Consider the following 14,676-nt stretch of genomic DNA (forward strand, 5'->3'; position numbering starts at 1 on the left):
GTGAGTGTTCTTGGTCCCTTTATTAAATACCCGGTGGCTGAAATTTCATGTACTCATATTGGGTCTTCAATTTTGTTCCATTGATCTATGGGGTCTATTTTAGTGCCAGTACCATGTTGTTTTTATGACTATAGCTCTGTAATACAGTTTAATATCTGGAATAGTAATCCCCCCAGCATTGCTTTTAGTGCTTAGGGTTGCTTTGGCTATCTGAGGTCTTTTGTGATTCCATATGAATATTAGGATGGTTTTTTTCCAATTGTGTGAAGAATGTCATGGGGATTTTGATTGGCTTTACATTGAATCTATAAATGGCTTTCAGTAGGATGGTCATTTTCACAATATTAATTCTTCCAATCCATGAGCATGGGAGGTCCTTCTATGTTCTGATGTCTTCCTCTATCTCTTTCTTTAAAGGTTTAAACATTGTAGACGTCTTTAATGTTTTTGGTCAGGTTTATTCCTTTTTTGCAGCTATTGTGAAAAGGAGTGTTTCCATGTGCTCTTTCTCTGATTGCTTGTTATTGGTATATAAAAAGGGTATAGACTTTTGTAAGTTAATTTTGTAACCTGCCACTTTACTGAAGGTGTTAATAATTTCTCAGAGTTTTCAGGTGGAATTTTTGGCATCCCTTAGATATATTATCATATCATCTGCAAACAGGGATAATTTGATCTCTTCTTTTCCAATTAGTACTTCTTTAATTTCCTTCTCTTGTCTTATTGCTCTTGCAAGAGTTTCAAGTACTATGTTAAAGAGAAGTGGGGATAGCGGGCAGCCTTGTCTGGTTCCTGATTTCAATGGGAATGCTTCCAGTTTTTCTCCATTTAGAATGATGTTGGCTGTGGGTTTGTTATATATGGCTTTAATTATGTTGAGGTATGTTCCCTCCAGTCCAATTCTCTCTAGAACTTTAAACATAAAAGCATGTTGAATTTTGTCAAAGGCCTTCTCTGCATCTATTGAAATGACCATGTGGTTCTTGTCGTTGAGCCCATTTATGTGATTTATGACATTTATTGACTTACATATATTGAACCATCCCTGCATCTCTGGAATAAAGCCAGCTTGATCATGGTGGATGATCCTTTTGATGTGTGTCTGTATGTGGTTTGCAAGTATTTTACTGAGAATTTTTGCATCTATGTTCATTAAGGATATGGGTCTATAGTTTTCTTTTTTGGTTGTATCTTTACCAGGCTTTGGTATGAGAGTGATGCTGGCTTCAGGAAATATTTTTAAATAGGTCAGGGAATTACTACGAAAAATGACAGTACAAGAGTTAGGAACATCTGTCCCTCAAAATCAAAACTCTAGTATGTTTGATATTGTCCCTCCTAAAATCAGTGTTGGAACTTAGCCCTCAGTGTATTGGTGTTAAGAGGCCTGGCTTTGGGAAGTTAAGTCTGAGGGCTCCACTGTCCTAAATGGAATTGGTAACTTTGGGCTCAATATTGACAGTAGTGATGCCCATGCCTGCGACCACGTGAGGACACAGCAACAAGGTTCTCTCTTGGAGGCAGAGAGTACCTCTCACCAGACATACCCCCAGTGCCTTCATCTTAGACTTCTCAGCCTCTAGAACTACAAAGAATAACATTTTTATTCTTTACAGATTATCTACTCTTAGGTATTTTGTTATAGGAACACTAGATACAGAAAAATTCAATTGAGAAAAAGAACTTTTAAAGTGGTAGATGTATTTATTTTTTGGATCATGGTGCTATGACTGTGTACTTATTTCAAAGTTCACCAAACTGTATACAGTAATCATGTATGTGCTTACATATCAATTATGTAAAATTATTCCTCCCTAAATCCAGGGAAGATATGAAGACCCAGAGTAAATATGCATGGCGTGACCCATTCATCTAAACAGAGGGAAAAATGGAAAGTAGTAGTATTGGTATGAGCATAGAGATCCTGTTCCTAACAGCAATTAAATTCCCAAGCCCAACATGATCTTTGTTTTTATTTTTTATTGATTTTTTTTACAATTTTCATACAATATAATTTGATGGTATTTAGATCACCTCCCCTAACCCTGTCTCTCCTTATTGGCCCGGGCCCAATTTAATGTACTCTAATACACACACACACACACACACACACACACACACACACAGGCACACACACACACACATGCACATTGGTCAGTTGTGGGTTATATTATATATATAAGTATATGGAGTGTAATTTGTGTCCACCAATGTCCTTCAGTGTGGGTCCATCCCCTGGAGCCTGGTTAGCCCATCAAAAGTCCCATCCTTGAAAGAGACCGTCTCTTCTTCTCATAGAAGCTATCTCTTGCCACACTTTCCTTAGGTTTGGTTGGACTTTCTTCCCACTTCCCCATGTCTATGCTGGGATTTTGTCTGATTTGAGCTTGCATGGGACTTCCCCATGCTGTTGCCACTGCCGTGAGTTCATATGTGTAACTGACCAGCTGCCTGGAAAACTCTGTTTCCTTGTGGTTATCCACCACCTCTGGCTCTTACAATCTTTCCACCCCCTCTTCAACAATGATTCCTGAGCCTTGGGAGACAGAAGTTTGATATAAGAGTCCTATTCAGGATGAGCACTCTGCAGCCTCTTGTTCTCTGCACATTGGTCAGTTGTGGGTTTCCATGTTAATCACCACCTGCTGCTTAAGGAAACTTCTCTGATGAGAACTGAGAGATGCGTTAACCTATTGGTATGACATAGGAGTCAGTTTAATATGATAACTGTTTAGTAGAAAACTAGTATTAGGTTCACCCCTAAGTCCTGTGAACTATTTAGCCTCAGGTTCCTAAGCCTGATATCAGCGTCAGGTGTGGGCTTTATCCTATGATGTGGACCTTAAATTCAATTAAAGAGTGGTTAGTTACTTCCATAATATTCATGCCAGTATTTCATGAATGGGCATATTTGACCAGGTCAGATGTTTTTGTAGTTCAAAGTATTCACAGCTGGGTAAGGCTGATGATTATTCTTTCTTTCTGGTAGCATGCATAGCACCTTCCAGTGCTTTGAAAGCTAGCCAGGAGAGAGGAGGGTCTGAAGTTATCACCAGCTTGATTTCTCCTTTTTTGTTCTATAGCTCATGCATATAAGTGTCTTCAGTAATAGGTTCTTATCATCTACTGCTGGTGGGTAAGCAAGAGCAAGGGCAATGACCAGACTTATATGAGGATCTACGGGACACCTTGTCAACAGCTTCTCATGACGGAGTCCATTCCTGGCATTCGGGATTTTTTTTTTCCATTAGCCCATCATGTCTAGAAGGGGCAATGTCCCCTTGTTACAGAATAACTTCCTTTAATCTCTTAATGTATCTGTATATTCTTTAAGAAGCTTCTATAATGGCAGGTTTCCATGTGGCTTTTCCTGAAGGCCTTTAGTGTTACTGATCCTTCTCATACTCCCTCCTCTGCCCTGCCCTCCCATTCCCACCCCATTTAACCCTTCCTTCACTAATGTTCCTTTTTTCCCTTCATATCACTGTATCTATCACCCCTCCCAGGAATCACCCTCTACCCCATGGGTAGAATTGTTTCCTGACCTCGCTGAGTTTTCAAATTGAAATCTGCATGAGTTTTCAAAGCTAGCATCCAACCCATCACCTCTGGTTCTTACAATCTTTTGCCTCCTCTTCAGTAATGATCCTTGAGCCTTGGGAGGTAGAAGCCAAGCATTTAAAAAAAAAAAAAAGCTTAATTTTTTATGTTTTATTTCTCTGTGGCCAAGTTATCCAAAACCCAGTACTTACAATTATTTAAAATTTATGAATGTGAGAAATTAATTTTATCCATAAAAAAGCTTTGTTCTTAGGCATTAAAAAATATTGAAGGACCAGCAAGGTGACTCAGTGGGTAAAGGTTCTTACCACCAAGCCTGATGACCTGAGTTCAATCTGTAGAACCTACACCGTAGAAGGAAAGAACCAGCTCCTAAAATTGTCCTCTGACCTCCACATGTGTGTTGTGGCACAAGCATGCCTCACACATACGTATGCCAATAAGTAAATGTAAAAAACATATAAACCGTAGAGTTAGCTCATTGAGCAAATACAGATGATGAGGCACAGATGCAAGGAACAGGGCTGCTGGATACAGCTACAAGAGGTTACAGGGCCCCAAAGATGCTCTGAGAGAAAAGTTGGATTCCTCCACGAAAGCGGACGGGAATAGAAATAAACCTTATTTCCTTTGCATTCATTTGATCAGCCTGTCCATGCTGAACACTGTCTGCAGCAAGAGAAGATTCTGATGATCTGAGTGTACCTCAGCCCAGAAAAACCACTGTGTTGCTCTGCCTGGGGCTCCAAACACCCCTCCTGTTTGCTAGTAGTAAGAGTACGGCAGCGTTTAGTGACACAAGACTTTTCTTTTGGTCAGTCACGCTGTCTTGGACCTTCATTTGGTTCATGCGTCCAGTGAGAGAGGTCATTGGTTCTGTGAGCTCATGAGCCAAGGAAGCAAGGAGGAGGCTTGCTTGAAGAAAAGAGGGCTCCAAATGTAGGAAAGATGATTGGAACCTCATATGGGGTGCTTCCTTCATTTCTTAGAGTACTTGCTTGTTCCTCTCTGAGTCCCTTTGCTTATTTTCCAGCCCACATTTATTGAGTCTTTCTTTATTCTCCCGGATGGTTGCACTTTTAAGTCTTTGCACAGCAGCCACATATCTGCTAATGCTGTTGGATATGTCAGGAAATGACGTGAATCTCAGTCATAGATTCAGTTGTTTCTATCTTATTTTGTGCATGCGTGTGTGTGCGTGTGTGTGCGCGCGTGCATGTGTGCGTGTGTGCGTGTGTGTGTGTGTGTGTGTGTGGTGTGTTTCTGGAGAATGAGAATTATGAAACACCATCAAGCACACTCACTCGTGCTTCATTCATTTTAAGGTGGAATCTCAGGATGATGCTACATGCTCTGTGGACACTGTGGACCTTGGCAGCCACGATGGGCCTCCCCAGGGAAAGCGCTTCTGATCAGGTTTCTCTAACCTGTGATGCTGCCGGTGTGTGTGATGGCCGGTCCAGGTCTTTCAACTCCATTCCTTCAGGACTCAGGGAAGATGTGAAGAGCCTAGATCTGTCTAACAACAAGATCACCTATATTGGCCACAGTGACCTGCAGGCGTGTGTGAACCTCCAGGCTCTGATGCTGAAATCCAATGGAATCAGCACAATAGAGGAAGACGCCTTTTCTTCCCTGGGAAATCTCAAGCACTTAGACTTATCTGATAATCACTTATCTAATTTATTTTCCTCTTGGTTCAGGCCCCTCCTCTCCTTGAAATACTTAAACTTACTGGGAAACCCTTATAGAACACTTGGGGAAACACCACTTTTTTCCAACCTCACAAATTTACAAGTCCTCAGAGTGGGAAATGCGTATCCCTTCACTGGGATTAGGAGAATAGATTTTACTGGCCTCACTTCTCTTGATGAACTTGAAATTAATGCATCAAATCTCCAGAGCTATGAGCCAGAAAGTCTGAGGTCCGTTGGCAGCATCCGTCACCTGATCATTTGCCTAAGGCAGTCTACTTTGGTGCTGGACATTTTTGCAGATCTTTTAAGTTCGGTAGAATATTTAGAACTGAGAGATACTAATTTGGCCACCTTCCACTTTTCAGAACTGTCTGTCAATGAAATAAACCCAAGGATTAAAAAGTTAGGATTCAGAAACATCTATTTCACTGATGGAAGTTTCAACGAGCTTCTGAAGGTGCTGAGTTACACTCCTGCACTGTTACAGACAGAATTTGATGACTGCACGCTTAATGGAGTTGGCGATTTTACGCCTGAGCTAGACAAGGTGAGGGATCTAGGGAAAGTAGAAACATTAATAATCCGGAGGTTGCATATCCCTAAATTTTATTTATTTTATGATCTCAGTAGTGTATATTCACTCCTGGAGAAAGTTAAACGAATCACAGTGGAAAACAGTAAAGTTTTCCTGGTTCCTTGTTCATTTTCACAACGTTTAAAATCATTAGAATACTTGGATCTCAGTGAAAATTTGATGGTTGAAGAGTACTTGAAATATTCAGCCTGTGAAGATGGCTGGCCCTTCCTACAAACCTTAATTTTAAGGCAAAATCATTTGACATCAATAGAAAAGACTGGAGAGAGTTTACTGACTCTGAGAAACCTGACTAACCTTGACATCAGTAGGAATAGTTTTCATTCTATGCCTGACATTTGTCTGTGGCCAGAAAAGATGAGATACTTGAACTTGTCTAGTACACGAATAAACAAGGTAACTCCCTGTATTCCCCAGACACTGGAAGTCTTAGATGTTAGCAATAACAATCTTGATTCATTTTCTTTGCTTTTGCCTCGGCTCCAAGAGCTTTATATTTCCAGAAATAAATTGAAGACTCTTCCAGATGCTTCATTGTTCCCAGTGTTACTGGTCATGAAAATCACCAACAATACAATCAGTACTTTCTCTAAGGAGCTGCTTGATTTTTTCCCCAAACTAGAGACTCTGGAAGCAGGTGGCAACCACTTCATCTGCTCCTGTGAATTCCTGTCCTTCACACTACAACAGCCAGCACTGGCCGAGATCCTGGTGGACTGGCCAGACAGCTACCTCTGTGACTCTCCATCCCATCTGAGGGGTCAGCGGGTTCAGGATGCCCGGCCCTCAGTCGCTGAGTGTTACCAGGCTGCACTTGGGTCTGGTGTATGCTGTGCCCTTCTGTTGTTGATCCTGCTCACGGTGGGCCTGTGCTACCATTTCCATGGGCTGTGGTACATGAGAATGATGTGGGCATGGCTCCAGGCCAAAAGGAAGCCCAGGAAAGTGCCTTGCAGGGACATCTGCTATGATGCATTTGTTTCCTACAGTGAGCAGGATTCCTACTGGGTGGAGAACCTCATGGTCCAGCAGCTGGAGAACTTTGAGCCCCCCTTCAAGCTATGTCTCCACAAGCGGGATTTTGTCCCTGGCAAGTGGATCATTGACAACATCATTGATTCCATTGAAAAGAGTCACAAGACTGTGTTTGTGCTTTCTGAAAACTTTGTGAAGAGCGAGTGGTGCAAGTACGAACTGGACTTCTCCCACTTCCGTCTCTTTGATGAGAACAACGATGCTGCTATCCTTGTCCTTCTGGAGCCCATTGAGAAAAAAGCCATTCCCCAACGCTTCTGTAAGCTGAGGAGGATAATGAACACAAAGACCTACCTGGAGTGGCCAGTGGATGAAGCTCAGCAGGAAGGGTTCTGGGTAAATCTGAGAACTGCAATCAAGTCTTAGGCTCTCCATGCACGGTCTTTCTTGCCTTTGCCATGGTCTTTATGTCACTGGCTGTAACAAAGTTCATTCTGGCATAATTACATAAATACCATAGAATGTACTCTTGAGGCTTTGTTATGTAATTTAATAACCTGTGAGCTTTATCTTGAATGTTAGTGTATAAAATATTTTACATTAGGAAAATGGTTTGGGGACTTTTTTTTTAATTCTATGGAGAGATGGTCAAGATCGTTTTCCAGTATCAGCACCTGAATCTTTCACTTAGCTCCTCTGGAAATGGTACACGTGGACTGCAGATTTTATGTCTGTGTGCCATTGGTCTGCTTTCTGTATGTAGGTGGCTACATACCATTCTCTAGTCTGCCTACCTGCCATCCGTCTGTGTGATGATCTCAAGAGCAGTGAGTCAAAATATTTGGGGTATTCAGGCAAGTTTGTTGCTATGTCTAGAAAAAGGGCTGTGTAAGCCTTTTAGCACAAAATACCACAGGGTGTATCTTCATGTGAACTGTATCTGGTTTTCTGGGTATTTGATAAGTTTCTCCAGATGTAATTCCTTGAATGAGGATACATAACACAAGATACTGTAAATTATGTCTTACCAAGAGAACAGAAGCTATTGAAAATCAATAAAATACTTAGGAGAATTTGAAAGAATCTCCCGGTATCCCGATGCAGATCTGTTCGCCTTCAGCTGTCAGTTTCTAATTAGTGCCTGACTACTGGGACCCCTGTTTCCCCCAGACATTCTGTTGCTGTTTTCTCTTGTGAAGCCTTCTTCCTGATTCTACCAAAACTTTCCCCTTTCTTTCAGAAGAAAAATTAAAAATACATGTGGGCAAAAGATTTAAAAAATTATATACCTAGAGGTTCCTTGTTACTTGAGACCAACTCTGTACACAATAATTTGAAGACAGATACCATACCTTATTTAGCTTTTAGATGCAGGATTTAAAAATGTATCAAAATCTGCCACAATATTGTTTGCTAAGACTTATTTTGTTGCTTAGTGACTCTTAGTGACTTTTTAAAAATTTATTTATTTTTATTTTATGTGTGTGAGTGTTTTGCCTACATGTACCTAAGTGTATCACACTTAGATACATGTCCAAAGAGGCCAGATTAAGGTGTTGAATCCCCTGGAACTGGAGTTGCAGGGAGCTGTTAGCTGCAGTGTGGGTGTTGGAAATTGAACTTGGGTCCTCTATAAGAGCAACCAGTGCTCTTAACCACTGGGTCATCTCTCCAGTCCCCGTCTCAGGAACTTTTGTCTTATGCTGGGACCCATATAACTGATCTCTGTTCAGTTCTCAGCCAGAGCTACATTTATGTGGTTAATTGCGTTTGGGAGTCAGTGACATCTGAGTTAGTAGATATAATCTTGGGCAAGTCACTTGACCTAACCCACAATATTTTCCTGTCCTTAAAATAGGTAGTGATCTGTACATGCCAGAGAGTTTACGATACAGTGGTGTAAGAAAGTCACTGAGCACACACTTCCTGGTTACCATTGGAGGGGTTGTGAGGGCTGGAGTATTAGGCCAGAGTGAATGCAACCTATGGGTGCATAGAATAAGAAGGATGTCTGTTGTAGATGCTTTTGATCATTATGATTTACTTCTCTGTGTATATGTTTATATGTAAATATTTCCCTACTATGTACACTGGCAGAGATCTAAGTGGTCTTGTTATTCATAGAAAAATACTCACAAGAAAGAAGTTCAACAGTGTGTAACGAGCTTTAGTGTGTGGGGAACTTATATAATGCCTTTTCCTCTCATGAACTCCCAGGGGGAATGTTGGGAAGAAAACATAAACCAGCCTGTGAAATAAGGAGACATACCAAGAAGAAGGAACTTTGAGAAGACGCCGCAGAAATCCAACACAGGAATGAACTTTCTGCTTTACTTTTCCATTTCTTAAATGATAACTGTGGAATCATGAGAACCAGAAAGATTAAATATAGACTTAATTTATGTATTTAGTTAGAATATGCTGACTTGATCCATTATATATTTTTGAGGATTTAAACAGCAATAAAAATAGTTTCACAGTTTATTAATAGATTTAAAATTACCTTTACTGCTCAGAGCTCAGCAAACCACCAGAGAGTGCAGGGTTCTGGCCTCCTTCTGGCCTCCAACTACCTTCTGGCCTGAGAACCCAGGGGACAGCCTGACAGGCCCCGGATCCTGCCTCCATGTGGTGGTGAGCTTCCCCTAATTGCACCATACCATCCCCCTACCTGGGATTTTGTGAGGCCCCTCCCAAGGCCCCAGGGCAGGTCTGGCTTTCCTAGGCTAAGGCTGGGATCTCAGCAGACCACCAGAGAGTGCCAAATCCTGGCCCCCCTCTGGCCTTCCTCTGACATAGGCTTGATAATGCCCAGGACTGCCTGAGAGAGCCAGGATCCTGCCTCCATGTGGTGAAGGAAGCCTGAGTGTACCTGACTGGAACTTGAATAGCTGATCTGAAGCCATCAGTTCCCTCCAAAATAAACCTGAGAGAACCTGAACCCTGTACCAACCAACTTTACATAACCAGTAAAGAAAGGACCTAGGCACCTGGATTATATAAACAGAAGCATACGTCAACTTAATTCTCATATCAGAATCATAAGCAACAAAAGAAATTCACATGTCAAAAGCTAAATGAAAGAATAATAAAATGGAAAGCCCAAACACTATGTCTCCAGCAAAGCCCACAAACCCTGTAGAAGAGTTCTATTCTACAAGGAGAACCCCCTAGAGATAACCCAGGACACTGAATTTAAAAGAACAACCATAAACATGATCAAGGAATTCAATGAATTTAAAGAACGCATGAACAAAGAGCTGAAAGATGATAGGGATAAACTGCTGAATGATGTCACCAAGCTCTGGAGCACCCAAATTCATAAAAACACTAAAGGACTTTAAGATACAGATTAACTCCAACACAGTAATAGTAGGGGTCTCCAATACCCCAGTGTTCTCCATTAGACAGGTCGACTGGACAAAGAATAAACAGAGAGAGGTCTGAATTAAATACTACACATCAAATGAAACTAACAGACGTTACAGAAGACCAGGGTTTGAATCCAAGCACTCTCGTGGCAGCTAAGAACCATAACCATCTGTAGCTCCAGTTCCAGGGGATCTGACACCCTCTTCTGTCCCCTGCAGGAACTGCACAACACGTGGGCTCTTGCACCCATGTAGGCATAACACTCATACACATAAAATAAAGTAGTTAAAAATATTTTTTAAAAATTTAAATAGAAGACCAAATAGGATCAGAATAGAAATTCCCCATAACATATCATAGTGAAAACACTAAATTTACAGAACAAAGAGAGAACACTGAAAGCTGCAAAAGAAAAACAAGTCATATACAAAGGAAAGCCCATCAGAATTACAGCTGATGTATCAACGCAAACTATGAAAGCCAGAAGAGTCTGGTATTTCCATTTTCAGTTCTACATGACAATAGATGCCAGCTCAGAATACTTTACCCAGCAAAAATGTCTATTATAGTTCAGGGGGAAAGAAAAATCTTCCATGACACGAACAACCTGAAAGAATACATGTCCACAAACCCAGCTCTTCTAAGAATATGTAAAGCAATACAGAGAGAAGAGAAAGAAACATCTATACCATAAGGGCAATGAAAGAAAATAAAGATATAATCTAGGAGACACAAAATTACACAGAGAACATAAACAGCAATCAAAATGACAGCAACGAATACACACCTTTCAATAATAACCTTAAATATCAATGGACTGAACTCCCCAGTCAAAAGACACAGGCTAAGGAAATGGATTAAGAAACAAAATGCATCTCTTTGTTGTCTGCAAGAATCCCATGTCACCTTCAAGGACAGGTACTACCTTAAGGTAAAAGGATGGGAAAGAATATTCCAAGCAAATGGCACTAAGAAACAAGGAGGGGTTGCAATTCTAATATCTGACAAAATAGACTTCAAAAAAATTAATATTGTTAAAATGACCATCCTACCAAAAGCAATGTATAGATTCAATGCAATCCCAATCAAAATCCCCATGACATACTTCACAGAATTAGAAAAATTCATCCTTAAATTCATATGGAGGCACAAAAGACACTGGAAAGCCAAAGCCACCCTGAGCACAAAGAGCAATGCTGGGGGTATTACTATACCAGATCTCAAAGTATACTACAGAGCCATAGTCATAAAAACAGCATGGTACTGGCACAAAAACAGACATATAGATCAATGGAACATCATTGAAGATCCAAACCTGAGTACATGAAATTTCAGCCACTTGATATTTGACAAAGGTGCCAAGAGCACAATGGAAGAAAGATAGCATCTTTAACAAATGGTGCTGGCAAAACTGGATCTCCACCTGTAGAAGAATGAAACCAGATCCTTATCTTTCACCTTGCTCAAAAGTCAACTCCAGATGGATCAAAGACCTCAATGTGAAACTGGAAACCCAGAAATTATTAGAAGAAAATATTGGCAGTAACTTACAAGATATAGGTATAGGAAAGGGCTTTCTAAATCAGATGGAAGTTGTTCAGGAATTAAGGTCAACAATCAATAAGTGGGACCTCATTAAACTAAGAAGCTTCTGCACAGCAAAAGTAACAATTAAAAAAGTGAGGAGAAAACCCAGAGAATGGAAAAAAACTTCACCAGTGACACATCTGACAGAGGTTTAACATCCAGAATATATAAAGAACTCAAAAAACAAAGAATTGAGAAACCAAATGACCCAATGAAAAGATGGACTAAAGATCCAAACAGAGAGTTCTCAAAGGAAGAAATAAAGATGGCTAAGAAACATCTCAAAAAGTATTCAACATCGTTAAAAATTAGGGAAATGCAAATTAAAACCATGCTAAGGTATCACCCCAGTCAGACTAGCTAGGATCAAGAGAAGAAATGATACCAAATGCTGGCGAGGATGTGAAGAAAGGGGAACATTCATTGCTGGTGGGATTGCAAACTTGTGTAGCCTCTGTGGAAAACAGTGTGGAGAACTCTTAAAAAACTAAAAATGAGCTTATCATATGACCCGGTTATATCACTCCTTGGCATATACCCAACAAACTCATCCTATTGTAGAGACACTTGAACAACGTTTATTGCTGCTCTTTTCACAATAGCTAAGATGGAAGCAACCTAAGTGTCCTTCAACTGATGAGTGGTTAACAAAAATGTGGTATATTTACACAAAGCCGTTCTATTCAGCAGTAAAGAAAGATGAAATAATGAAATTTGCAGGTAAATGGATGAATCTAGAAACTGTTATACTAAGTAAAGTAACACAGACTCAGAAAAACAAATGACATATGTTCTCCCTCATATGTGGCTCCTAGCACCAAATCCTTTTAAATTCCAGGTCCTTTTAATAAGATGATGCTATACAGCAGTCCCTTATGCATGAAATAACTACCATCATCACAACTTTGGCTGAACCTGATCACTAAACAATCACAATTGGGCTTGTTAACGGTGGTGCTCATTCATTAAAGGAGTGCCAAGCAGGGTCACTGGACCCTCACCTGAGTATCGAGCCACTCTTCCCAGCCAACTATTTCAGCCTTGGAAGACAAAAGAAAAATGAGGAAGAACCCAATAGAAGGATGCTTTTGGAAGCCCTTGTCAAGAAACTCCAATGGACTCTCATATGAACATTTGAAAATTGCCCTGTTCTGACTTTTTTCTAGTTCCCTGTCTAGAACTTGTAATGCTAATTACTCTTGCCCTTACTTCTCCTTCACATCTCCGATTCATGCTTCAAGGACTTTCTTCTCCCGTTAGAGACAAGAGTTATGCAATTTGGGAGTCTTTTAGATAGACCAACTGAAGGGGTACTCCAATTGCCTTACCCTGCATCCCTGCTCAGCATGGAGGAAGCCAGAGCGATCTGTGTCCCTATTCCCTATTGGCAATTTGGGTAACCCCTTTAGAGGTTGATGTGATAGGAATAGGAGGTAGGAATTGGCTAGGCAGTTAGGGTTAAAAGACCCCATGAAATGTAACCAGGTTCTTGGCTAACAGTCAAAATGTCTTTGGGCCTCTTAGCAACATATTCTGTTCCAAAGGCCAAAAATGTCAAAAGTATTTGGGAGTTTGTACCTAATCCTTAAAAGATTTTAGGGTTATCTCTTCAGAGGGGGGAATGTTGGAGGGGAGGGAATGGGCATGGATTTGATCAAAACACCTTATATGCATGTATGAAATTCTCAATAAAGTTTTTGTAAAAATTAAAAAAAATAAAATTATCTTTACAAATAATCTTTATTACTCATAGAGCTGATAAACATTTTCAGCAAAGTGGCAGGGTGCCAAAGTCAACACACAAAATCAATAGCCTTTACCAGTGTCAGACATACTAAGGAAAAAGCCAGGGAAACAATCCCACTTGCAGTATCTTTAACAACCTTGGAGTAAACTTAACCGAACAAGTGAAAGACCTCTGTAATAAAAGCTTTAAAAAAACTGAAAAAAATGAAGATGACATTAGAAGACGGAAAGGCCTCCCATGGTCGCATATCACAAGAATTAATATTGGTAAAATAGTCATCCTATCAAAAGCAATCTATACATTCAATGCAACACTAATAAAAAATTTCTAGTGCCATTCTTTACAGAAATAGAAAAAAATCTTAAATTCATAATTCATATGGAAATACAAAAGACCCCAGGTGGCCCAAGCAATCCTCAGCAAAAAGAACATTACAGACGTTATCATCACACCTGCTATCACCGCTATGGAGCCATCAGAATAAAAAACTAGCATGGCACTGCCTCTAAAAATGTAGAGCACTGGGATAGAAAGAACAGAGGACCCAATACAACCACAGCCACTTGATTTTTGCCAAAAAGGCAAAAAAAACAAAACAAAACCCCAAAACAAACAAACAAAAAACACTGGAGAGAAGATGGACTTTTCAACAAACGATACTGGGAAAAATGTGTTTCTACATATACAAGAATGAAACTAGACTTTATCTTTCACCTTGTACAAAAATCAACTCTAAATGGATTAAGAACCTTCACATAAGACCTGAAACTCTAAAACTCCTAGAGGAAAAAGTAGGAAGTACATACACTCTAACATATAGGCATAAGTAAGGACTCTTTGACTAGAACCCTAATTGCTTAGGAAATAAGGCCAGCAATTAATAAATGTGACCTGTGACCTTATGAAATTAAAAAGCTTCTGGACAGTAAAGGAAACTGTTACTCAAGTGAAGAGACAGCCTACAGAATGGGAGAAAATCTTTGCCAACTATTATTCTGAAAGAGAACTAGGATCTAGAATATACAAAGAACTCAACAGTTCTCAAAAAAACAAAATACAATTGACCAGTAAATATTTGTATGTGTTTGACCTTCTTCCTCCTTCCTCCTTCCTCCTCCTCCCCCTCCCCCCTCCTTCCTCCT

General features: G+C 40.2%; 1 protein-coding gene across 2 annotated transcripts in view; it reads left to right on the plus strand.

Moving 5' to 3' along the window:
• Nucleotides 1-7,908, plus strand: part of Tlr2 (toll like receptor 2) — a 17,840-nt gene extending 9,932 nt beyond the window's left edge. For both annotated transcript variants that reach the window (XM_008854282.3, XM_029556744.1), the window contains one exon: nucleotides 4,887-7,908. In XM_008854282.3, coding sequence (XP_008852504.1) covers nucleotides 4,887-7,254 — 2,368 coding nt within the window. In that variant the 3' untranslated portion in view covers nucleotides 7,255-7,908. The remainder of the gene's footprint in view (nucleotides 1-4,886) is intronic.
• Nucleotides 7,909-14,676: the final 6,768 nt, after the last annotated feature.

Source organism: Nannospalax galili, unplaced genomic scaffold, assembly GCF_000622305.1.
Source record: "Nannospalax galili isolate Female #2095 unplaced genomic scaffold, S.galili_v1.0 scaffold305, whole genome shotgun sequence".
Lineage (NCBI taxonomy): Eukaryota > Metazoa > Chordata > Mammalia > Rodentia > Spalacidae > Nannospalax > Nannospalax galili.